The 26180-nt window shown below is 47.7% G+C and overlaps 1 protein-coding gene across 1 annotated transcript; it reads right to left on the bottom strand.

Moving 5' to 3' along the window:
- LOC147030244 (uncharacterized) lies at positions 1-25392 on the bottom strand. The gene is made up of 4 exons (XM_085874105.1): positions 25062-25392; positions 2773-2927; positions 308-2573; positions 1-222 (listed from the first exon to the last, which is right to left on the bottom strand). Exons 1-3 carry the CDS (start codon positions 25098-25100, stop codon positions 2288-2290), a joined length of 480 nt encoding a protein of 159 aa, XP_085730231.1. The 5' UTR covers positions 25101-25392; the 3' UTR covers positions 1-222; positions 308-2287.
- Positions 25393-26180: the final 788 nt, after the last annotated feature.

Genomic DNA, 26180 nt, shown 5'->3' with positions numbered 1-26180 from the left:
TTTTGATTTTGAAAACAGTTTATTATGTTTTTTTTGAGCAGTTCAATAATTATACAAGGTCAAGACAGTTTTTCAACTCAACAAAGTTTTTGGTTTTTCCTTCCAGTTCCATCTTAAGAATGAAATTTCAGTTGTTTCAAGTTTGAAAAAGTGGAAAGGAAGAGATCTATTGTAAATTTGTCTTCGGACATCTCAGGTCTTCCCAACACTTTCTTGATTTTGCTGAAAAAGAATAAATAAATACATGACATGTCTTATATCGAATTAAATAATATATAACCATAAATTTTTAATCAACTGAACTTACCACTCATCAGGCACCATCCAACCAGGAATGCCATGGATAGATGGTTTAGAACTCCAAAGGTCTCCAAGATGGAACTCGTTTTTCGAGTCTGGAAGGTCGGTCTCATATTTTGCGCCCTCAAGGTGGAACTCTTCTCCTGATTTTCGCGAATGTTTTGGATCATCAAGGGAGAATTGATATGCTGGATCAAGGCAGAACTCTTTTCTGGGTCTCTGCACACACATCAGCTGAAGGAAGTGAAAACCACTGTATATCACCACATTCATAATGTTCATCATTGTAATAACTTCTAACACAATCCTGGGAACACTGTATTCTCTCCATTGCTTTCTGCATCTCAGTTCAATTTCCCTTTCCTTTTGCCTTCAATTTCCACCTTGATTTTCTTCATCACAAAGTCCCACTGGCTTTAATTAACGTTTTTCAAATAATAACTTTTAATGCAGGAAAAGTTTATAATTGAAAAAATCTGAACTTTCTACTCATCGGAGAAGGCGACGTTTCGGGAAGAATCCACTCGCCTTGGTCACGGCAGATGAGGAAATGAGGAAGAAGCTGGAAATCTGCCACGTGACATCCAACCTGCTTCGATTTAATGACCAACATTCATCGATTTAATTAATTAATTTAATTGCATCGATTTTTTTTTAACCAACATTCATCGATTTAAATAATTTTAATGATCATCCAGTTGCACACAATGAATTTTATACGGATACATTAACACTCATGCCAGACTTTCACCAACTGGATGAATTTTTGGTGCTTGTCTGGATAAGAGTTCAGCAAAACATTCGTTTGTTCCGAACACTTTTGAGACACAGACAGAAAGGGACACGATGGGGGTGAAGAACATGCAGTTTATATCAAGTTCGGAATAATTTGTAATGTAAGGCAAGAATCTTGGCAACTTACGTTCCAACCGGTGAGATGGTTTCATTCGAGGGGGTGGAGGGAGTAAAGGAGCACCTCTTCTGAGGAGTCTTCAGAAAAGAAACAATAAAAACATAAAAGAATAAATACATTGATATATTCATCAGTTTAATAACTTGTTCAGGAAAGGGCACAGAAGGGAATGCACTGATGGAACAGGTAAGGACGAAAAGGTGAATAATCCAATCGAGGGAAGTTAAACTTCTTGTGATTTCAGCTGCATCGCGATGACCATGTTAATAAGTTACCTTCCCACCAAAGTTATAATTACAATGATCTCCACAACTAAGAACATTCTTCTTCATCGAAGGAAGTATAAACAGCAATGTTTATAAAAGAACAAGTGGCAAAATGTATCTCAGTTTAACGTCCCAATCTTGGGGTTTGCTGTCTTTACACCGAGTGTGGTCACCGCAACTGCCCAAAGTATTGAAGAATGCTTACCTGTTGAAGGTCCTGCATGTGGTATGACCTGTCAACATCGTGATGTTTCTGCTGTTGCTGTTGCAGCCCCTCAGTAACATGTTGCTTGTGTTGCTGTTGCAGCCTGTGATCACAATGAGGGTTCTGCTTTTCCTTCAGCCCCTCAACACCGTGCTGCTTCTGTTGCTGTTGCTCCTTTCGACCCTGTTTACCCTTAAGAACTTTAGACCCCACATGACCCTTTCAACTCCTATATATCCTTTGACCTCTTTGACATTTATACCCGCAGATCCTTGAGACCCGTTGAGACCCCATAGATCCATTTGATCCTTTTTTTGTTAGAGCCCGTATGACCTTTACACCGTTTGAACTGCTTCGACCCCTTAAGAACCCTTTACACACCACACAAACATCCAAAAAGTCTTTTTGCAACAGAGACTACTCTTTTCAGCAGGTGATATGCAAACTCGTTCCTCCCAGAGGGTGGTAAACTGTGCTGATGACCTTGTCTCATCGAAAACTACTTGGAAAACTGCAACTGAAATGAAATCAGATTCCTGGAATTTGTACAACACAAAATAGAGCCTCTCCCCCTCCTCCCCTGCGAACCTGGTGTTCCTGTCCTCAATTGGAATCGTCATTTGAACAAAGACATTCATCGTCCCCATCCTCACAATGACATCCGTCATCGTCACAATCACATCCATCATCATCGTCACAATCACATTCGTCGTCTCCATCGTCGCAATCACATTCGTCGTCATCGTCGCAATCACATCCGTCGTCTCCATCATCACAATCACATTCCTCGTCTTCTGAATCAAATCTCTCATCATCATCATCTTCCACTTCTTCCACATCTTTATCCTCCCCATCAGGCTCATCTTCTCCATCAACTTTCTTGTCCTTTCTGTGAACACACAAGAAAAACCAGAACTTCGTTTGAGAGAACATTTCTCTGTGTAGCACAAATGTATCAATCAGAGGACCACCAGAGATATAAACTCCAATAACAACATATTCATCAGTAGAGAGGTCCATCGGGATCATCGTTTGCTGTTCTTAATTTGAAGATCAATAATAAAATGAAGACTTGTGAAGAGCTTTACCGGAACCGTTTGTTCATCCATAAATAAATCGCACAAAGCGAGTTGATGATAAGTATCACCATGGAGATGATCCCAACAGCAAACTCAAATCTCCCCCAAAGCGACACGAGTTGTCCAACGTCCATCGGACCGAAGATGGAACCTTCCCCAAAGATCTGCGGACACGGATATAACAAGTTTAATAAATAAATGTTACTTCAATGAAAACAGGAATCACTTTCCTTCATAACAATCCTTAAATAGGATCCTTTCAAACTGAAATTGAAACACGACGTTCTGACCATAGGCCCAGTAAACAAATCAAACATTCCAGAACAGGTGTGGTTTCCTTGTAACAAGATTTAAGAGAACAATTGTTCACATCGTAATCAAACCGTCATAATTTCTTGAATATCACAATCTGCTCCGTTCCTTTAACTTCCTTTTCATTCTCATCAATGGGATCTTTAAACCTTTATCCTCCGTCCATCAGGGAAGGTCTTTCTCTTCGTTTCCCACTTACCTGGTAAGACTTCTTTATAGTCCAGACTCCTGGACGCACTTGCAGGTGCGATGGAAACATATCCTCTTGAAATTCTTTGAAAAAACTCAAGAGCACAACAAGGTACGACCACATCGTAGCAGCGAATGTGGCAGAATGGTCGAAATGTTCAAAAAGGTGAACACACAATGCATCCCACCGATTGTCTTTGTGACGCTGCAAGCATTGTTGTCATGGTAACCCCATTGCATTCCAAACGAACCCATTTCAGTTTTCATTGTATCATCATCCCATGTATTATATGTAATTATATTATGGTTTGTAATATTTGTGTACATGTTGGCCTGAAAGTCGTTTTACCCCTCACCAGAAAAGCATTCATTCTTAAACTCTTGAAATACAGGTTTTATTGTGCAGCACTGTACTTATTATATAAAAGAAACACTTTTTGTCTTTGTTTGTGCTCCATCAGTATGGAGATGATCAACATCAATATCTTGAATGCATCCACATTATAATGTTCAGCACTGTTTGCATTCTCAATCAAATGCTGTCCAATAGCAGATGCACACGATGTTGGGATTGATGCTGGGACCTTCCTTCAAGCCCGTACCGGCTGTATTTGTGTACCAATAGTGTTTTTCCTGATGGACAAAGGGACGTGATGTTTGATTCTATCAGTTGGAATCTGGGCAGTTCTGCCTCCATACCAAGCATCACACCGGCACTTGAACTCATCAATAATCTATCTCTAATTCCAGCAATCTGTGTGTGTGTGTGTGTCTGTATGTCTGTGACGGCCGTTTCTCGACGACCGCCGGTCCGATCGGATTGGAACTTGCCAGGAATATTGCCGGGACGCCGCAGATGTGCCTTTTCGAGGTTTGATATCGATCGGATAAGCGGTTCCCAAGTTACGGCCATTTATCTGTCGGCCAATGACAAGGCACGGTGCCATGACGTCACATTTTTTTTTTTGCACGATCGACGGTCCGATCTGACTGAAACTTGCCAGGAATATTGCCGGGGCCCGCGGATGTGCTTTTCAAGGTTTGATATTAATCGGACGAGCGGTTCCCAAGTTACGGCCATTTATCTGTCGACCAATGACAGGACAACACAATTCTTCTTCGTTTGATATGACGTCAAAATTGACGCGAGGGACCTGAGTATGTTTCCCAAGTTGTGGCCATTTATGATACGGTTGGTCCAATGTAATTGACATGATGCCCCAATCCAGTCATCGTTTACGCACCGACGCGCCCGCCCTTACGGGCCCGTACTCGTATTGCTAAATTTTAAGGCAGGCAGAACATCCTTCTTAACTGCAGGAATCAGATGTCGAGAGGTGAAAATCACTCTTGGACAAACAGCGAGATACATGTTTGAGATGCATCTTTTGATTTGTTCCTCATATCTTTTCGTTCAAGAGATGCATTCAAATATTGAGGAGAGGACGAAGTACATCACATCTCTGAATACCAGAAGTAGCATTTATCTATTCCATGGACCCTGTGTTATGTCGGCAAACAGACTTTGTCCACTCTCTTTGCGTATTTGTGCAAAGAAGAAGAAGAACACGAACTCGTCTCACGATCACAGATGTTGATGAAGAGGATTCTGAAACAGCCTCAGGGGCTCTGTCTCAGACTTGGCAACCTCCAACTGGAGAGCTGAACACTGAACTGAAAGCCTTGTGGTTTTCTTTTAGTCTGTTTTATGGTAATGTCCTTCAAATGTCTCAACTGATTAACTTTCTTTTTAATTTCTGCACAATAAAACCTCTCTGTTAAAAGAGTTTAAGAACAAATGTTTATGTCTTGTGGGGTTTGTAAGGGAAAGACTCAAAAAGGGTGTGGATGGGGAAATTAATGGGGTGAGGCCAGCATGAGGATTGAGTTTAGAAATTGAGCTGTTAATGTTAAAATTGTGGTTTCCGTTATGTTGGAGTTCAAGTCAATACCACCCATCATTTCAATGATGGGAATAATAAAGGGGAGGGAGAAAAAGAGGGGGAGAGAGAGAGAGAGAGAGAGAGAGAGAGAGAGAGAGAGAGACAGGGAGAGAGAGAGAGACAGGGAGAGAGAGAGAGAGAGAGACACACAGAGAGAGAGAGAGAGAGAGAGAGAGAGAGAGAGAGAGAGAGAGAGAGACACACAGAGAGAGAGAGAGAGAGAGAGAGAGAGAGAGAGAGAGAGAGAGAGAGACACAGAGAGAGACACAGAGAGAGAGAGAGAGAGAGAGAGAGAGAGAGAGAGAGAGAGAGAGAGACACAGAGAGAGAGAGAGAGAGAGAGAGAGACACAGAGAGAGAGAGAGAGAGAGAGAGAGAGAGAGAGAGAGAGAGAGAGAGAGAGAGAGAGAGAGAGAGAGAGAGACACAGAGAGAGAGAGAGAGAGAGAGAGAGAGAGAGACAGAGAGAGAGAGAGAGAGAGAGAGAGAGAGAGACACAGAGAGAGAGAGAGAGAGAGAGAGAGAGAGAGAGAGAGAGAGAGAGAGAGAGAGAGAGAGAGAGAGAGAGAGAGAGAGAGAGAGAGAGAGAGAGAGAGAGAGAGAGAGAGAGAGAGAGAGAGAGAGAGAGAGAGAGAGAGAGAGAGAGAGAGAGAGAGACACAGAGAGAGAGAGAGAGAGAGGAGGGAGGGGGAGCGATGGGGAAGGGAAGACAGTGTGATGTGAGAGGAAGGGAAGGCAGACGTGCGGTGGAGCAATAATTACCACCCAGAAGCGTCCAGGGAAAAACTCCAGGCGTTTCTCGAGCCAAGCTGAAAGAGACAAACACTGCTTGAACACATCCGGAGAAAAACCCTGCCCAGACACATCAAGAGACAAACACCATCCAGATATGTCCAGAGACAGAGACAGAGAGAGAGACAGAGAGAGAGAACGAGAGAGACAGAGACTTTTGACTCCTTTTATTATAAAAATACAAAAATAAACCAAAGGAGAAAAAACAAAAACAGGTTTCAAAGAGAAAATCAGCAAAGTCAAAGAAACACCAAAAAAAGCAATTCAAAACTAGAACGGGCACTCAGTGGAGCGCATACCTTCGCGAACGCTACATTTTGCCCCCCCCCCCCAGAAACCGTTGATTGTGAGGGTATTTCATTCAGTACCACATCTGCCATCTCATATGTGGAATGATGGCTTAAAAACACTAAATTTCCTGTGTCATATCGTATATCACAAGATTGGGCATTGAATTCACAACATTTTGGCATTGGTTGCATGCAAATTGGATAAGAATCGACCGCACTTTGGCAAAATGACGATTTTGACCTTTTCCTGACCTCGACCTTGACCTTTGTACTCTTAATTTTGTAATTGGTATTCGAATGTGGGGAACAGAACAGTCAATATTTTCGTGTTGGTTTCATGCAAATCGGATAAGAATTGACCTTGTTATGACTAAAACCGCACATTTTGCAATGTCGTGACCCCCTCCTGACCTTTGACTCCCAACCGCGAATAAGGGTTATTACGTCATTGTGTCATGTCAGATCACAAGATGTGGCATTGAATTCTGAACATTTTGGCATTAGTTGCATGCAAATTGGATACAAATTGACCGCGCTATGGTAAAAAGACGATTTTGACCTTTTCATGACTTTGACCTTGACCTTTGACCCGATCGCTCCCAAAATCTAATCAAATGGTCCTCGGATAATAACCAATCATCCCACCAAATTTGCTGCGATTCAGTTCAATACTTTTGGAGTTAACAAGCATTAAAAATGCGAATAACAAACAAACAAACAAACACATATTAACCAAAAAATAAATAAAAACACAGCGATCAAAACATAACCTTCGCAACAAAGTTAGCGAATGTAACAAAGAAAATTCCAAGGACACAAGGAAAGAAAACACTACACGTAAATTTCTCATACATTTTCCTTTACATTGCACATCTTGAGGCGCTGTCACACCTTGACGATTTAGCCAGCGTATGCCGACTTATGAAAAATTTGTCTGAAACGCTGGCACACGTCGAATACGTCATGGGTAAGTTTTGTACATGTTAAGAGCACGCTGAAAAACACTGCCAAACATCGTCGTATGCTGGCTTTCATCGTTGTACTTTGCGGTTGTCCTCAAATTTTAGCACGTATGCCAGCGTATGACTCGCACGTTCCGCTACGGTGACCATAAGTTGTCGGCACGTTTTGCGATCGTTGACACATGTCGACACACGTTACTTGTAAGTTTCTCACAAGTCGAAACACGTCGAGGTCATGTTTAGCGTACCCGAAACTTATTTATAACCGATGAGTAACGTGTTGTGGGCACGTTGCACGATCGTTGCTCACACGTCGAAGCACGTCACGTGAAAGTTACTCAAAAGTCCAAACACGTCGAGGTCATGCTTAACGTACCCAAAACTTATTTCTTACCTCTGAGTAACGTGCTTTGAACCGATGTGTAACGTACCTCCAACGCAGATTGACGTATTTGATCGACGTCTTCCGGACGACCACAGTACTTACTGAACGCGTTTCTAATTTACAGCTTCCGTATCATGGCGTATTGGCAGCGTTTAAAAAAAAACAACAAAAACAACAATAATTTCCAATATTTCGTCACGTGCCGTTACGTCACGTCCGATTGCCTCTTCAGTTTGCTCATGTCTTATTCTTAGTTCCTCCTCTGTGAATATTTGCTGTTTGAGGATATTATCACGTCGACGTCGAAACTTAAAAGCAAATGTCTGAATATGTTTTAAAATTCGTGATAGACTAAAAAAAAAAAAACAATAAAAAAAACAACAACAACAACAACTTCAGATATTTCGTCACGTGCCATCACAGAGCCAAGGAGAAAAAAAGAATACAAGTTTCGGGTATGCTAAACATTACCTCGACGTGTTTCGACTTATGAGTAACTTGCAAGGAACTTGTGTCGACGTGTGTCAACGATCGCATATCGTGCCGAAAACTTATTCCCAGCGATATGTGCAGCGTGCTCTGCCTAAGTTAAACTATCGTTGGGCAGAGGTTGTGAACGCCGACAACAGGCTAAGCATTCGTTGGTAAAAGTTATCTATCAGACAACGAAACATTCTGTGCCCGTTACTAATATGTCATGCATACGACCAACACGTTATGAATACGACCAAAACTTTAAAAAAACATCAAAATTTCAGCGTACGCCAACGTTTTGCATACACTTTTATACATTGCCATTGCTGGCGAAATCGTCAAGGTGTGACAGTGCCTTTACCAACACACCAAGTTTCAACAAAAGTTTTCATATTTTCATTATTTCTGTAATAATTAAATTCTAGTTTCAAACGAGTTGAAACCAGGGATTGGAAATGCAAAATCACGTTACATTGCTCAAAATGTTTGCCTTTCATTTTGGCTTTCCTTGACAGGTAGATCGCTAACTTTGCCTCCGATAGAACATAGTTCAAAAACATTAACAACTTTTCAGTATCGGAATTGACTCTGAGGCCAAAAATAAATAACCGGAGTGAAAAGGGGACATTTACCCGATGAAATATATCGTTCAATCAAAGAGAAATGGGGCACAATCGTTACACAATCAATATATCCATGGGACAAATCTCAGTGATCTTACAACAGGGACAAAGCACTGAAACAGCAATATCAATTCGGTTGACAAAGGTGTTTGTTGGCAGTGACCAGTGACAGGTCCCCCAAACAAACGGACGCCAACGTTGTCAGACGGAATGAAAACCCGTGAAAATGAAAACAAAAACAGCTAAAATTGATGAAAAAGCGGCCAAAATTGAAACCAACAGAGTAATTACGGTCGCAACAGCAAATATAACTGAAACCAACACGTTTATTATGCACGCAAGAACGGTCGTGACGGACACAAGAACGGTCAATCCCGAAATAGAACGGTGGGGAATGGAAGCAACATCGTTTATTTCCGTCGCGAAACGGCGGAGACCGAAGCGAAAGCGATTAATTCCGGTTACCATAACGTGGAAAACATGGCGGCTTGAAAAGTTCTTGAAGTTATGGTAAGTTAACTTTAACGTCGTCTGCCTTGAATATATCATGTCTGTAAATGAAAACCCGTTTGTGGTACGGGATATTATACAAGCAGCGATAAATGCGCCCTTTTGACTTAATGTGTGGCTGACATTTCGTGAAATTCGTGTACCCGTGCTGCAGCGATCAGTGACGAATGATCATTTATATTTACACGAGGTGAAATTTGATAGTCATAATAAATTGCGAATTCCAAGAAAATAAAATATGAAGTAAAAACTGCAAAAAGATCCCATACACGAACTCCTATGTTGAACTGGGCAAACACAACTCGCGATCCTTCACTCGGGGGCTCGAAATACAGGCAAACCAAACATTATCATCACAACAAAATCCGGTTTAATAAATTGTTAAAACTACATCAGGTACTCCCCACTATATATTATCTATATTACATTCATGTTCGAGGCACAAGCACTAAAATTTTACATTCCGTAACAGGTCGTTCGACTGCATCCGCCATCTTGTTCGCACCACAGTAACCGGAATGAACCGCTTTTGTTTCGCTCTCGGACGTTTCGCGACGGAACTAACCAATCTTGCTTCCGTTCCCCACCAATCTATTCGGGATTGACCGTTCTTGTGTCCGTCACGAACATTCTTGTGTGTGGAATAAACGTGTTGTTTTCGGTTATATTTGCTATTGCGACCGTAATTAGTGTGTTGGTTTCAATTTCGGCCGCTTTTTCATTAACTTTCGGTGTTTTTGCAACAAGAATGACGGGTTTTCATTCCGTCTGACAACGTTGGCGTCCGTTTGTTAGGGGGGCCTGAGTGAGTAAGTCTCCATTGCAAGTCACCTGATCTTTTTGTTATTGGTGTGCAATACATCGATTCCCATGCAGGTTCAGAAGGGGTGGCATATGTCAAAAGCGTTTTCCATCTCAGTACTCCAACTGCAGAGGTATTTATAATAATAACAGAAAAACAAAAACGATAAATTGATTTACTGTCAAGATTACTAAATAAACAGGAAGCAATACTGACTGGAGATGGAGTAACCCCAGCGAATTGGACAAGTAAGCTCGGAAGTGAAGGCTTATGGGGTGTCCATTGGACCTCCGTACTCCACTGCAACCCAAGTTTAAAGGATGTACGGATGACATCGACAACTACTTTCCCGACAGCTCTTAACGACCTGGTGCCAGTGATTTCAGCAATTTCTTTAACAGACTTCAAGCAACAATTGGATGCGTCGTGAAGATGCCAAACATATTTGATACCAGCTGAAATGAAGTTTTGTAAAAAGCAATGGCTTTTGGGAACATTGGGAAAGAGTGGGTTGAGGAATTGAGGTTCTCCCACAAACATTTTGATGTCATACAAATTCCTCTGGTGGGTCACCACGACTGCTTGCCAAGCATTCAACAGACTCTGGTAAAACAGAGGAAGGTGAGACGTGTCAATCTTTTTTGACTAAATTCGGAACAACTCAAGGCCGTAGCCGAGCAATCCAGCTTGTCTCAATATTCATTGTGCTCTGGGGTGCCAGGGCCGTTTTTCCACATTGATCGCTCGTTGTATCCACTTCAGCCGAAAGGCCATCAGACGACACTTTACGTCAATGAGCCCTTGGCCACCATCAGACAAGGGGTGACAGAGTAAATCTGACCGCAACCAATGATAACCATTCCAGAAAAAATTAACCAGTATCTGTTGATTCTCTTGAAGCAAGCTGTGTGGTGGCTGTTAACAGATGAATTTGTGTCACAAGACAGAGGTTTTATTGTGCACAAAACATTTTTGGCCACAGTGGGCTCCGAAATTGGATACGCAGCCACAAGGGTGTTTGATCCCTGGGCTGGATTCGGACAAGGGAGAAACTGGGAAGCGGGCCACCGGGAAAGTGATCCCCCTGGTAAATTTCGACGGGTCAGGGAGCATTGAAGCTTTTCTGACGCAATTTGAGTGTATTTCCCGACTAAACGGGTGGAATGAGCGGGAACATACAGGGAATTTGGTGCAACGTTGCGAGAACCAGCCGCAGATGTGTTAAACGTGATCGCGGAGGGATGTTGACCAGCTCCCACATTTGCGAGGCGTTGAGCCGTCGGTTTGGGTTTGCAGCAATCTGTGATCTGGTGCGGGCCCAGCTCCAGCACCGCAGATTAAAGCCGGGTGAGACAGTGCAGGAGCTGGCACAGGACATTTACCAATCAGTCAGGATCGCGTATCGGGACCTTACAGTGGAGGCATGGGACAGACTGGCACCAGAGAAATTTTTAGCTGCTCTTCCTGACCCTGAGGTCCGAGCGCTCGTGGAGCTCCAGGATCCACCCACCGTGCACCGAGTGCGCGGCCAGGCTGGCCTCATGGAGGCGGCCGGGTCGGGTGCCAGAGAGGCCATCGGTGACGATCCGACAGGCGGAGATCCAGGATCAGGGAGGGGGGCTGGGAGAAATTGGCATTACCCAAATGTTTCAGGAATTTTTCCAGAAACTGTCAAGTTTGATAAAGGGGAATCCGGTAGTTGGTGCGCCAAAGCGGCAGGGTCCAGCCCAGCCAATAGAGCAATTCGATTATGGCCGAAGGGGTCCGGAACCAGAAGAGACATTTCACCGATACTCATATGGACCTTTTATGGGGAGTTGTTTCCGGTGCGGGCGAAGAGGACACATGCAACGACATTGCCGGTACCCGGCGATGGAGGGACCCTCCAATAGACTTTTAGACTCGGAGAGGGTGAATCCTCCTGCTGAACCGCCAGGTCTATCCGAGATGCCCTTTCATAGGTCGGGTCCGGAGATCACTGTCGGGGGTCGGGGAGACTAGATTGGGCTGAGCATATACGGCCATGCTCGGCTGCTGACATTGTGGCGAAGTGCCTCCTTTGGTGAAAAAAAAATGAATTGTGGGAAAATTGGCATGGGTTTGTAAGTTCTGCTGGGTTTTAGAGTGACAATAGGGACAATGGGTAATTGGTAACAAAGCGGGCACGAGTGGCTGTCCAATGGCTGGTGCGTGGATCGGGTGAGGAGAAGTGCTGTGTGAGTTGCTTCAAGTTAAGAAGTGAAATGTATGGTGCACACGTTGATTTTTTATTGGACATGGTGTGGTAACAGGGAAGGTCATGGTCGGTGAAGTGTTAGAAATGCAGGTGTCACATGTAAGGCCGATGGGGTGGGGGAGTCATGTGGTTTTGTGGGTGGGGATTATGTGCTTGTCCACAGGGATTGCTGAAGCTCACGGTGAGCGGGAATTGCGACCCCCCTTCAAGGAGATTCACCCCTGGTGGCTAACGGTGACAGTGTCTGGAGGCAACTGGGAGAGGGTCTGGTTGGGCGACCAAGGCGGGTAGGACCTTGGCGACCCAGGAAGGCCAGACGAGCCAGTGAGACCCCTTCCAGTGTGTTGTATGGGGTTAGAGCTGATGGCTACCGGGGGGGTGGGAATCAAAGGTAGCGGGGCGGAGAAACGTCTGGGTTGGACTAAAGCTTACCTGTGGGCATGGTTGCACCTGAGATGCCCCCATCATATTTTTGTAACCCACCCTACGGCCATGACGGGGTTCAGCCTGCATCATTAAAATGGGGACCATGACCTAGAAATGTGATGATTACCATGGTGTGAGTGTTGTGAAGATGTGTGAGTCCCACTCGATCCCGCACAACTTGACATGTGCAGCAAGGGCATGATGTCCGCATAATATTGGGGCAAGCAAATTTGAAAATTGGCTCCCCAGGTAACGCTGGGTCTATTAGCATCCACTGGGGGAGGCGGTCAAGTGTAAATATCCCATGAATAGTGTCGTGAAGGCTTAGAGTAGGAATGTAAAGTATAAGTGTTGTGTTTTTTTTTGCGGAACCTTTTGTTTCCCCTCCCCAGATCACTGGAAGAGTGTTGGGCAAGAGCGATGATCCAGAGGATGGAGTGCAACTTCGCTCAGTGCTCTCAAGTGATAAAATAAAATAAAATAAATAAATAAATAAAAATGAATGATTGTTTAGGTAAGGTTAAGGCCATAAGGGGGTAGTACATTAAGCAGGATAGGTAAGTTAGCTGCGACTCGCTGCCCATTGCCCCTCCTACTTTATTTCGTTAGGTTAATTAGGTGTGAGTCAGTAAGTGTTAAGGCTGGTACGGTAGCGCCTGTGATATACCTTGCAGGAGCTGCGGTACCAGAGGAGGGGGCAGTGTGACGTTTGAGGGGGGGGTATGCATTCAAAGGGTAATTAGGATGTTTAATTAGGTATGCCATGCTGTTCGAGTGTACCAGGATCTCGATGTAATAAGTAGCAATTCAGTGGTGATAAGTTGTCTTGTAAATGTCCATTTCTTCAAGGGGGAAATTATAATTGTCACGTAATTAGATAGGGACACGTGATAGGGTAAGTGTGTCTGCGTAAACCCCTTTTAGTATTCTCTGGAGGCTTGCTGTGACGTCACAGGACAGTGCTGCGGATGGCTCCGCCCGGTGATCACGATTGGCGGAAGGCGACGGCGCAGGGCCAATAAAACGGCTCGATTGGAAGTGACGAGGATGGGAGGATAAAAAGGCTCTGTTCGGGGAAAGGTGAAGAGGAAGAAGATCGGTACCGAAAGACTGTTTTGGTGGAGGTTGTTGTGCTGGGAGCGTGCTGTGTTGTTGCGCTGATTCGGCCCTGGTTTGATCGTGTCTTGGAGCCTTGCTGAGCCTCGTGCCTCACCTTGGTTGGCTCTGGGGTTCTGCTGGCTCGGAGTACGGGGTCGAACGGCGGGCGGACCTGCCTCCCTCCCCTGCTCGCAATTTGGCACCAGAACTGGTTCCCTGGCGGCTGTGAGCGGACTTGGGCCAAGACCAGGAGGTCGACAGCACCACGGTTTCTCCTGCCCCCCTGACGAGAGCAAGGCCAGCTCGTCCGACGCCAATCCAGGGACTGTTGCGTCCACACCACGGTCCAGCCTGACCACCAGAAATAGCTACGTTGTGTGTGTGTGTGTGTGTGTGTGTGTGTGTGTGTGTGTGTGTGTGTGTGTGTGTGTGTGTGTGTGTGTGTGTGTGTGTGTACCTGGCACCTTAGAGGGTTTGAGATTTGTATATTCATTGGAATTGGCTGTGTTTTCCCCACGCCCGAACCCACACCACCATCCCGTCGAATCGCCCCGGATCCCTCTTCTTGCCGAGTGTTATTTCTGGTTAGAGAAAATAAACGTTATCAACTCAGTAAAAAGCGATTCATGCCACCTTCCTCGTCCCGTTTGCGGTAGAGCGATTAGAACCGCCATCTTTGGGTTATAAATAAATAAACCGCCTCCATCGTTTCGGCTCATTCTACGTTGGCGGGACTGTTCAAGTCCCGTGGACGTCACAATATAAAAGTGATCAATGCAATCAAAAGCCTTTTTGACATCAAGGAAAATCAAAAAAAATTCCACTGGAAGTCCGTCGATTCCAGGGGCTTTTCCACATTCAAAGCTGTTCAGAGCCATGTTGAGTTCCTCCAGGGAAAGCGGTTTTTCAAGAGCTTGACGCTGACCACAACTCAAAGAAGGAACATGATTTGTCATCTCATCAACACAATCTTTAAACACAGATTCATTCGCAAATAAATCAGAAAAATAATTTTTCACAAGCATTCTAACATCACTTTCATTTTGTATAATAGTGCCTTGAGCATCCAACAAGGAGTAAAATATGTCTTTGGGATTTCTTTACCCCTTCTCAATGGAAAAACCTTGTATTTGGGGAGTCAGAAAACTTCACATTTTGGATTCCGAGTCGAACTGACATCCCCATGACTTTTTCATGAATTAATTCTCTGAGATAAGCTCTTTTTTCGTATAATAGCCGAAGCTCTCTGTCATTTTGAGCTTTAGCAAAGTCTTCCTCCAACTGCGAAATCTCAGTTTCCAAGAGTGAAACAGCAATTTTACTCTTGCTCCTAGAAAAGGACCGATAACATTGAGAGAAAACACGAATTTGAGCTTTTGCGTTGACCCACCATAACTGGATAGAAGCAGAGGAAGGTTTGCTTTGGATAAGTTTTTCCCAAAACCTATCAAAAGCATCATTAAAAATAACATCCTCCAACAGGCTGGTATTCAAGGTCCAATACGCAATTTTTTGTAGTAACTCAGAAGAGGATAAACCAAGCACTACCAAGTGATGATCAGAGAAAATGGAAGGAAAGATGTTTCAAGACATGAGGACATTTCTAAAAGTAGAGTTAATGTACCATCTATCCAACCTTGCAAGTGTTATCAGCACGTTAGCACACCGGCACAATGTACACCGAAATGCTGTACGGTGCTGCATACACCAAGCATCGAGAAGACCAAGTGATGAAAAACAACAAGATATGTGTTTATGAGATTCAGGATGTGGTTCTGGTGTATTCCTATCTAAATTAGGTTCAAACGTGCAATTGAAATCTCCTCCGATACAAATACAGTGATCAAAGACAAAAGTATGGAAGTAATAAGCCAGATGTGCAAAAAAAACAAACAAAAAAAAAAAACTTTACGAGCCCCGCTTTCACGAGGAGCATAGATATTAAGTAAGGTGAGGTTAAATCCTTGATACATGAACTCCAATGATGCCAAGTGTCCTTTAACTATTTAAAGGAAACCATACGAGTCAGGAACAAAACCTGGACAAAGCATAAAGGCAACACCCGCCGAGACAGAAGACAAATTACTGAAGAAACAAAGCCCCTTGTTAAGGCAGAGCCAGTCAGACTGTGAAGTCTCTGTTGTGTGCGTTTCTTGCAACAAACAGACATCCACATGTTTCCGAAGCAACGAGTTTTTAACTTGGATCCGACGCAAATGGTGAGCACCAACCCCCATTCATGTTTAAGGTGCCAAAAAGCACTTCGTTCCTTTTCATCCTGTATCAGGGGGGTTTGGCAGCTGTTGAGAACATTCTAAACCTGCTTATGTAAGAAACTTCCTCAGTCTGTGAATTTGTGGTTTCGTTATTTCAAAATCTTTGGAGATCCTAATTATACACTTTGCAGTCTGCATGAAGGAAAGCAAGTCAGGAAAATGTTGATGAATGATGACATTCCGCTGCCTAAACATCCCATTCAGAAAGGATACTGTTGCGAATTCGCGCCCGCCGGCGTGCGAACGGCCACGTAACTCGAATCGCGGCACGTCGCCCACCGGACGGACAATTCTGTCGTGACCTTCTCGGACTAACGCCGGGAGCTAGTCATGGGTGGGCCTTTCGGCCTCACCACGATCGTGCCAATCGGCCCCCCGCGTGGGATAGGGTTGTTCGCCAAACTCGACCTACCTAAGTACCCACGCGGAGGGTAGACCGGGCGATCGCACCTCGCCGCAGGTCGACTCTGGACACGGGCCACTTAAGCAACCCGTTCCGTACTATCGGGATAACCGAGCGGTGTTATCGTCGGCCTCGACGGTTCCGATTAATTATTGGGCGTATTAAGCCCACTACCAACCCTTTACGTGAAGCAAGATGGAGATTCAATTAAAGAAAAGACGAAGCGAAACGGGAAAACAGTTCAACATGAGGCACATTTATTCCACGGCACACGGAGAGCACACATATACAATTACAACAATTACGCACCAAAAGCAGATGTAACAAAAGAAACACAACAATGCAGATCTACAACCGACGACGCGAGCACACGGCAACACTTACACAGTTTTACTTTAAAGACGGCGCCAACAACACATTTACTCAAAAGCGAAAGAAAAGGGCCACCCTCAAAGACAAGGGGGCAGACGGGGCCTGTGGGCCGCGAGACTGGGTGGATCCTACCCGTCTCTTTGTGATGAGCCGCAAATGTGGCGGCGTGGCGGTGCCCCGACTCCGCGCTCCTTCACGGGTTTCGTTGGCGCTGCTTGGAGTGGGGTGGGAACGGGGCCCCCTTTTCGCACTATCTCAGCGCGGCGGGGGAAAAAGGGGGGAATTGTTGATGCTCTGGGGAAAGAAGATAGCTGGCTTGCTTGGGTCCCGCGACGAGCGACTCCACTGCGAGCTCGTCGCCGATCGCCGTCTTCCTTGCCTCGGACCCGAGCTATCCGGTCCCCTCCGCAATTCTCCTCAGCCGTCTGCAGCAAATCACCTCGACCGCGCTCCAGGCTCCAGGCTTCCTCTCTCTGCAGTTCCCCGACAGACTCCGAACCCCGACAGACTGCCACTCTCCAGACCCGACTTGACTCACGGCTCCACAGACTGCTCCTCTGCAGACCGACTTGACTGCCTCGACCACACTCTGCCGCTGCCACACTCTGCTCTCCAAAACTGACTTGACTCGCTCCGCGCTCGGCGCTTGATAGTCCGGCAGGAGAACCCATATGCAAATTTCTGGATCAGAACGAGCTCGGGGGTGGAGCCACGCTCGCCCATTGGACGGAGAAAAAGGGGCGGGAGTCTGCCGCTGATCGTCGAATTTGCAAATCCTGATTCTACTCCGACGCACCTGGAGGTGGGGCCAAACCGCCCCGTGCTTGCTGATTGGACGGATCAGAAGTGGGCGTGTATCATTCCTGATCCGACTTCTCCTCGGAAAGGCCGCACTTTGCACCCGCGGCTCGGCGCGCGTCCCGCACGAGGCCAGGACAGCCTGACGCTCGGTGCCCACAAGTGGTGCGGGAATGGCCGCAGAAGGAGAGGCGAAGGTGGTGGAGGGTTGAAAGTGGTGGTCCATGTCCATGGCGACGTTTGGAATGGCGGTGATGCGATGTTTGCGGGAGCGAGTTGTGAAGGTAAAGGTCGTGGCTGTTGGCCTTGTTGTTGTTGTGAAGCGGCGTTGCGGTCGGTGGTTGTTGTGTGATGGCGGTTGAGACGTGGTTGGTTCAAAATAAAAATAGAACAGAAAAACGGCCATCTTAAAGGGTCACAGCCCGAATGAATCACATTTATTCCCTCTAAACAACGGGTTTGGGGCTAACCACACATGTACTTGCAGAGATATCTCACCCACGGGACCTGAATGGTGGTTTGCGAATTTCCTCAACCGCAACACCACCCAATCCCCTTTTTACAGACTCGTCCCGAGTCGTCAAATTCTCGTGTGCCATCATGTGTAGTTCTCCCCTAGTACGTTTTACCTACAGATCCCTGAGTGCGACATTCATGGTATTCGTGTCCCCAAAATAAATAACCTGAGGGCTGAGTAACTAACTAAACAAACCCACTCACACAGACGACTTAAATAAAATTGCCGGCGCTAAGACAGACATGCCGGGGGTGCACTCATATGTACAGTACATCTTAACCTTAACTTATAAATTTTACACTAAACCATGGCCCACGATCAATGGACTCTGCAAAAAGAAAGCAGTAAGCAGGGAGCCAGGCTGCTCACATGCAGTCTCTGGCTCAAGGAATGCAGGTGACAGGGAACGTGGCCGGCTGCTCACACGCAGTCGTAGGCCTCCCCTTTTGAAATGAACGCAGTGAACCACAACAGTGCATGGGCTGCACAAACGCAGTCTCCTGGTGCGGCTGCCCGCAAGGCAGTCCCTGCAGAACACTGAACGGGCACTGACGCAAGCAACAAAACGGTGCATGGGCTGCACAAACGCAGTCTCCGTGCCAGCTCAAGTGGCACATGCAATGAACACAACGGATGGATGGATGGATGGATGAATGGATGAATGGATGAATGGATGAATGGATGAATGGATGGACGCAAACACGGTGCACGGGCCGCCACTGCAGGCCCGTGTTGTAGCTGCCAACAGGGCAGTTCTCGCAGCTTGCAAACTGTTGCTTCCTGATCCTGGCGCACATGGAAATGAACAGGGGCGGGGCAAAGCAAAATTGAATGGGGCTGGTGAATATGGGCAGTGGGCATGGCATGGCAAAGGCAGCAGGCAAACACAGCCTGCAGAATCAGGCCGCTGCAGGCAAGCACAGCCGGCAGACGAACTGGCCGGCACAGGCCTTGCAGAAAACAACTGCAGACGATCCGGCCGGTACAGGCCTCGCAGCAAAACACAGCTGCTGATGAAGTTGGCCGGCCTTTGCCTTGCAGTGCAGGTTGGTGGAGGGAGTGCGGTGGTGCTGGCCACTCGGAAAGCGGGCTCGGACCTACCCTACGGTCTCCCTCCCAACCTATCGCTTTTGCCTGTCACTGTCCATACCCACCCCCTTAATTTGTGAAACCCAATTTAGCCCCAACTTATTTTTTTTTGTTGTTTTTATGTTTACTTCCCCACTATAAATCGTCCCCTAACCCCCTAAACTGTCCTTGTTCGGCTCACCTATCGTCAACTCGCCTTCTCCCAACCCCTACGTTCCCTTCCCGGAGGGGAACAAGGGAGAGCTAACGTCCTGTGTCGAGGCCCAATGAAGCCTCAAGATGGCCTCCCCAGACTTCAGCGATCTACAACACAAAGTGGGTCCAGCGGCCCACAACGAGAGCGAGGGGATGGATGGTGCGGAGGGGTACACTTCCTAATCTACCCTAACCATTAACTCTTAAACTACCCCGGGGCTTTCAACAAGCTCCTCTCGCTTAAACCATTGGTTCTAACAACCCAGATTCCCGTCGCCTGTGTTGGTGTCCTTACAATTTCGGGCCTCGCCCCCCCCCCAAATTTTCTTTCCGTGCCCTCACACGGTCTCATGGCTGGGACACGTGGCTCCCTTGGCAGGCACTACCCTCTGCCGATTCCCCTACAATGGCACCCCCGGGCACTACACTGCCTCCGAGCCTACCAGCTCCCTAAACACCGGGGAGTGCCCCCCATGGCACCTCCCCTGAAACGCACACGTGGCAGGCTGGCTTCCCGGGCCCCTTTCCGAGGGTCACCCCGTGCCTACAACACTGCCCACGCGGCTAACGGCGCCCCGGGCCCCCGCACTAAGCGGGCGCACCCGAGCCCACTACGCTGTCCCGGCCCCCCATCGGCCCTTGACCTACTACGGCCGACTAGCCTGGTGCCCGGGGTACCCACTCAGCGAAACTCAACTTTCGCAGCCACGCTCCCAGCCCGTCAACAGGGCTCCTGCACCCCTCCAAATGGGTATCGAGCCTACTTTCCCACCAACAACAAAACGACCTCCATTTTGTAAATTTGACGAACCCCCGAACTCACTTTACACTGACCACGGGGTCCCTTGGGCGGGAGTCACTCCTCCCCACAATCACTCATCTCACCATGCATTCCCCATTCGCTCCACTCACACAGACCCGCTGGCCTCACTCACTCACCAAGCACATGCTTCCACTTCACTCACCAACTCTTCAACACACACACCACTGAACTCTGACATCCTTCTAACTACCTCCCCTAACTAACTCGTGCTCCCACGTCGTCCCTTAAACTACAGCACGTTCCATTTAACATTACGTCGCTAAACTACGTCCCCTCGACACATCCAAAGTCTGTCTCTGTCTCCAAAAAATCATTTTATTTCCCAACCTAAATCTGGCTACAATCCCTCTAACTAATCCATTCCACGGGCCCCATGAGGACTTACCCCTGCCCCATGGAGCCGGTCTAACTAAGCTAACCCTTCCCCCGAACTAGTTTCATCCTGTGCCCAGGCCAAGGGGATCATCCACCCCTTTGCCCAGGAATCCTGTTCACCCAAAAGCGAGGCTTGCTGTTTTTTTTATTATTATTTTTTTTAATCGCGCATCACCGGCGCGGCAACTCGCAACCTGCGCACCAGCGCGGCAATTCACAGCCGCGCACCTTTGGCGTGACGTCATGGCAGCTGTTCGCGTCCCTCGTCCCTCTTGGACGGTACCATCCGGCAGGGATTCACCCTCCTGCCGGATTCCAACCACACACACACACACACACACACACACGCAGTCATGATGTCACCCGGCGCATAAAAAAAACACAAGCCTCACGTCTCGAGGGGTTCCCCACGCGAACACGTGATCTGCCCGTTGGAGCTTAACACACACGATCGCGTGGAGAACCCGTCCGGTCCAAATTCGTAATCCTGCCGAAACTTTGTCCATCCGCGGGATCGGCAAATCCACCGCGTGCGTTTCCGGACCGGGTTTCACTCCCGCAAGCGAGCACGTGGTGGCCTCGTGCGTTGCGCAGCACATACCTCGTGCTCGCTGCTGGCTGAACCCGGCACGGTCCCCGAAACAGCTACAGCCGCGACCCGGCTTTTGGCCCTCTGTCGCCGTCGTCGTCTCCATTCGACACACGCACACCTGCGTGTTACGACGCTAACACACCTCACCATTAAATTCACCCCGGGAGACGCGGCTGCATGTTCACACATGCCCACCGACATCTCCATCACACACAGCGACCTTGCACACGCTGTCTCCCTCACACTCGGCCGCTCACTCACTCGTGCCATTTCCCTCACACAAACCATACCACTCACACACGGGGGCACTCGCCCGCGGTGTCTCATCCACACACGGCGTGCTGGGGAGCACGCCCTTCGGCACACTTGCCACCACACCACTCACACACGGGGTCGCTTCCACACACGGGGAGGCACTCACACCTGGGGTCTCATCCACACACAGGGTCTTTGTCACCCAACCGGTCGCTCTCACACACAGGTCTCTCCTCTCACCCCTGGACCGATTCCCGTGAATTTAGCTGGAGACAGGAGAGCCCGTTTTCCCGCTCTCAGACACCAGTGCCGCGAGGAGGGGGATGGGTTTGGGTCCCACGACCTGACACCAGTGTTGCGCATTCGCGCCCGCCGGCGTGTGAACGGCCACGCAACTCGAATCGCCCACCGGACGGACAATTCTGTCGTGACCCTCTCAGACTAACGCCGGGAGCAAGTCACGGGTGGGCCTTTCGGCCTCACCACGATCGTGCCAATCGGCCCCCCGCGTGGGATAGGGTTGTTCGCCAAACTCGACCTACCTAAGTACCCACGCGGAGGGTAGACCGGGCGATCGCACCTCGCCGCAGGTCGACTCCAGAAACGGGCCACTTAAGCGACCCGTTCCGTACTATCGGGATAACTGAGCGGTGTTATCGCCGGCCTCGACGGTTCTGATTCATTATCGGGTGTATTAAGCCCACTACCAACCCTTTACGTGAAGCAAGAAGGAGATTCAATTAAAGAAAAGACGAAGCGAAACGGGAAAAACAGTTCAACATGAGGCACATTTATTCCACGGCACATGGAGAGCACACATATACAATTACAACAATTACGCACCAAAAGCAGATGTAACAAAAGAAACACAACAATGCAGATCTACAACCGACGACGCGAGCACACGGCAACACTTACACAGTTTTACTTTAAAGACGGCGCCAACAACACATTTACTCAAAAGCAAAAGAAAAGGGCCACCCTCAAAGACAAGGGGGCAGACGGGGCCTGTGGGCCGCGAGACCGGGTGGATCCTACCCGTGTCTTTGTGATGAGCCGCAAATGTGGCGGCGTGGCGGTGCCCCGACTCCGCGCTCCTTCGCTGGTTTCGTTGGCGCTGCTTGGAGTGGGGTGGGAACAGGGCCCCCTTTTCGCACGATCTCAGCGTGGGGGGGGGGAAGGGGGGAATTGTTGATGCTCTGGGGATAGAGGATAGCTGGGTTGCTTGGGTCCCACGACGAGCGACTCCACTGCGAGCTCGTCGCCGATCGCCATCTTCCTTGCCTCGGACCCGAGCTATCCGGTCCCCTCCGCAATTCTCCTCAGCCGACTGCAGCAAATCACCTCGAACGCGCTCCAGGCTTTCTCTCTCCGCAGCTCCCCGACAGACTCCGAACCTCGACAGACTGCCACTCTCCTGACCCGACTTGACTCACGGCTCCAAAGACTGCTCCTCTCCAGACCCGACTTGACTGCCTCGACCACACTCTGCCGCTGCCAAACTCTGTTCTCCAAAACTGACTTGATTCGCCCCGCGCTCGGCGCTTGATAGTCCGGCAGGAGAACCCATATGCAAATTTCTGGATCAGAACGAGCTCGGGGGTGGAACCACGCTCGCCCATTGGACGGAGAAAAAGGGGCGCGAGTCTCCCCTGATCCTCGAATTTGCATATCCCGATTCTACTCCGACGCGCCTGGAGGCGGGGCCAAACCGCCCCGCGCTTGCTGATTGGACGGATCAGAAGTGGGCGTGTATCATTCCTGATCCGACTTCTCCTCGGAAAGGCCGCACTTTGTACCCGCGGCTCGGCGCGCGTCCCGCACGAGGCCAGGACAGCCTGACGCTTGGTGCCCACAAGCGGTGCGGGAATGGCCGCAGAAGGAGAGGCGAAGGTGGTGGAGGGTTTAAAGTGGTGGTCCATGTCCATGGCGACGTTTGGAATGGCGGTGATGCGATGTTTGCGGGAGCGAGTTGTGAAGGTAAAGGTCGTGGCTGTTGGCGTTGTTGTTGTGAAGCGGCGTTGCGGTCGGTGGTTGTTGTGTGATGGCGGTTGAGACGTGGTTGGTTCAAAATACAGATAGAACAGAAAAACAGCTATCTTAAAGGGTCGCAGCCTGAATGAATCACATAATTTCCTCTAAACAACGGGTTTGGGGCTAACGACACATGTACTTACAGAGATATCTCACCGACAGGACCTGAATGGTGGTTTGCGAATTTCCTCAACAATACAATAACCTGCAGAGATATCTGGAAATGATCAGATGATGACTGTGACAGATCAGTCACCTCCATGTCATCATCATCTGAAGCAGACAGCCCAGATAACCTTCCACTGGGTTCGTAAGTATCACCCTGGACCTTTACAAACACGTCGAAGAGGGGTACCGAGTGATGCACGGTGGTATTTTGTGAGTCCTGTTTTACACTTTCATCAACATGAGATGGGGCGTCCAATCCACCATCTTGTACAACTACATCGGGCACCTCTCCCGAGGCCTCACAAACTGCATGTTGATCATTTGTCGAGGCGCGAACATCGCATGGAGCTGAAACATTATTTCAATCTGTCTCAGGAAAACCGAGCGCTGATACTTCCCGACATTCTACACACGGTTCAGCAACACCAATATACACTTCACCGCTATCTGAAGGACCCGGACCACACTGTACACTCTGAAATACATTCTCGTTATCGGAAACCATTCCATCCTTTTTTTCATTCCGATGAGGTTCCTCAGTTACCCGCACAACCGTATCCAGCACGACTCCCTTGGGAGAGCTCGTGGGGTCACGAGGAGCAGACTATCTACGTTTTTTTGACACAGTGACAAAATCATCGTTACCGTCCTCACTATGTGAGGAAACAGTATGAGTGGTAACGTTGGGTTCACTGGGCATCACCTCCTCCACCAGACGAGGTTGTGGGTCGTAAACCATTTCACCATCAACATCAACATGTACCGATTCCCCACACTTGGAATAACAACCTTTCGGACAAAATCTTTTTAAATGGCCAAAGGCTCCACAAAGAAAACATGTTAAAGTCGCTGACGAAGCCCACACTTGGTAATCATAATTATCAATTTTAATCTTAAATGAAACCTTCAAACTCGTGTCCTCCCAACGGTCCGGCAGCACCATGTAAAGTTGCATGCTGAACAGCATGCCGAAAGCTCATCATGTGCTTTGCCTTGTCATGGCGGCACTCAAGGGGGATCATCGAGATCTTTGACACAATTTTCCCGAAACGAGACAACACAGAGACAAGTTGTTGATTCGACACGAAAGGAGGCACGTTAGAGACGATTATTTTCATTGCCGGGACATCCATCGGGGAGGCCGTAACAAAGTGACCACTGTGTGTGGTAAACCCGGAACTCACGACGTCGTGAACAAGACGAAGATCGGAGATGAACACCACGACCTTCTGATTCATGCGTGACGCAGCATGGACATGCTCAATGCCGACAACGTCTCCAACGGCCAAAACAATCTCCTCAGTAAGAACCCCGTCGGAGGGGGGGGGGACACAAATTAGAGCGTTTTTCCGAGTACGTACCTCGAAAGCAGCATCGTGCTGCGAGCGAGCCGCCGCCATGTTACAACCAAGACGCAACGCTCGTCGTCTTCCTCACTGAGGAAGAGGAAGTTAAAAATACACTCCTACTTTCCCGAAATTGGGGGAAGAGGGCGCGAACTAAACAAAATAAGGAAAGGCAAGCAAAATAAAAACCAAAATAAAGCAGGTTTAAAGTGAAAGGCTTTTAAATAACTAGTGCATGCCCGGAGATACAAACAAAACAAAACAAAAAACTTTCAAACCGCGTGCCAGAAACAACAACCACACAGGCCGTTCCTTCGCTCTCACGTGCCCGTACGTGCGTGGCCGTACATGCAAAAAAAAAAAAAAACTTTCAAACCGTGTGCCAGAAACAACAACCACACAGGCCGTTCCTTCACTCTCACGTGCCCGTACGTGCGTGGCCGTACATGCAAAAAAAAAAACTTTCAAACCGCGTGCCAGAAACAACAACCACACAGGCCGTTCCTTCGCTCTCGGAAACGACGACTGGATTGGGGCATTGTGTTTAAGAAAGTACAGAAATCGAGAAAGAAAGAATACAGTAAGTCGATAATCAAGAAAAAAAATCGAGAAAGAATACAGTAATCGTCACTGACTGTATTTGGGTATTGGGTTTAAGAAAATCGAGAAAGAATACAGTAATCGTCACTATCCGGAAGTGAAGTCCTCACTGTCCGGAAGTTCACATATGGCAGTTCCGTTGATTCGCAATTTAGTTTTAATGGCCAATTATTCAATTAGCACCAACGTATTTTGCCTTTTATCGCAAGGAAAAACACAAAGAGAAGAGGAGAGGACAAAAAAAAAACATGCAACAAATAATTTACTTCCTGCTTCGGAGCATACCAGCACTCTGATGTCACCGAAATTTATGCACCGTCTAATATGAGAACGTTCATAAATTGGGGCATTGTGTTTATCTATAAATGCGCATGAGAAATCGAGAAATTATTAGAATACACGAAGTCATCATTATCCGGAAGCCCGTATGTTGTAACCTGTAATGAGGAACACGGCTGAGCTTCCCTTCCCCATCGGCCACGCCCACGCAACAACATGCATTGTCATTGGTTTGGTAAATAAATGGGCATAACT

The sequence above is a fragment of the Eptatretus burgeri genome, chromosome 3 (genome assembly GCF_056783735.1).
Source record: "Eptatretus burgeri isolate ZD-2024b chromosome 3, Ebu_testis_v1, whole genome shotgun sequence".
Taxonomy (NCBI): domain Eukaryota; kingdom Metazoa; phylum Chordata; class Myxini; order Myxiniformes; family Myxinidae; genus Eptatretus; species Eptatretus burgeri.
This window is presented reverse-complemented; position numbering and strand designations above follow the sequence as displayed.

Bases quoted from the DNA above. Each gene is read 5' to 3' on its own strand.
- LOC147030244 (XM_085874105.1), bottom strand. From the start codon at position 25,100: ATGGCGGCGGCTCGCTCGCAGCACGATGCTGCTTTCGAG. The intron at 2,928-25,061 runs GTACGTACTCGG...CCGTGTCCGCAG, and splicing joins AGCACGATGCTGCTTTCGAG to ATCTTTGGGGAAGGTTCCAT. The intron at 2,574-2,772 runs GTAAAGCTCTTC...GTGTGTTCACAG, and splicing joins TGGATGAACAAACGGTTCCG to AAAGGACAAGAAAGTTGATG.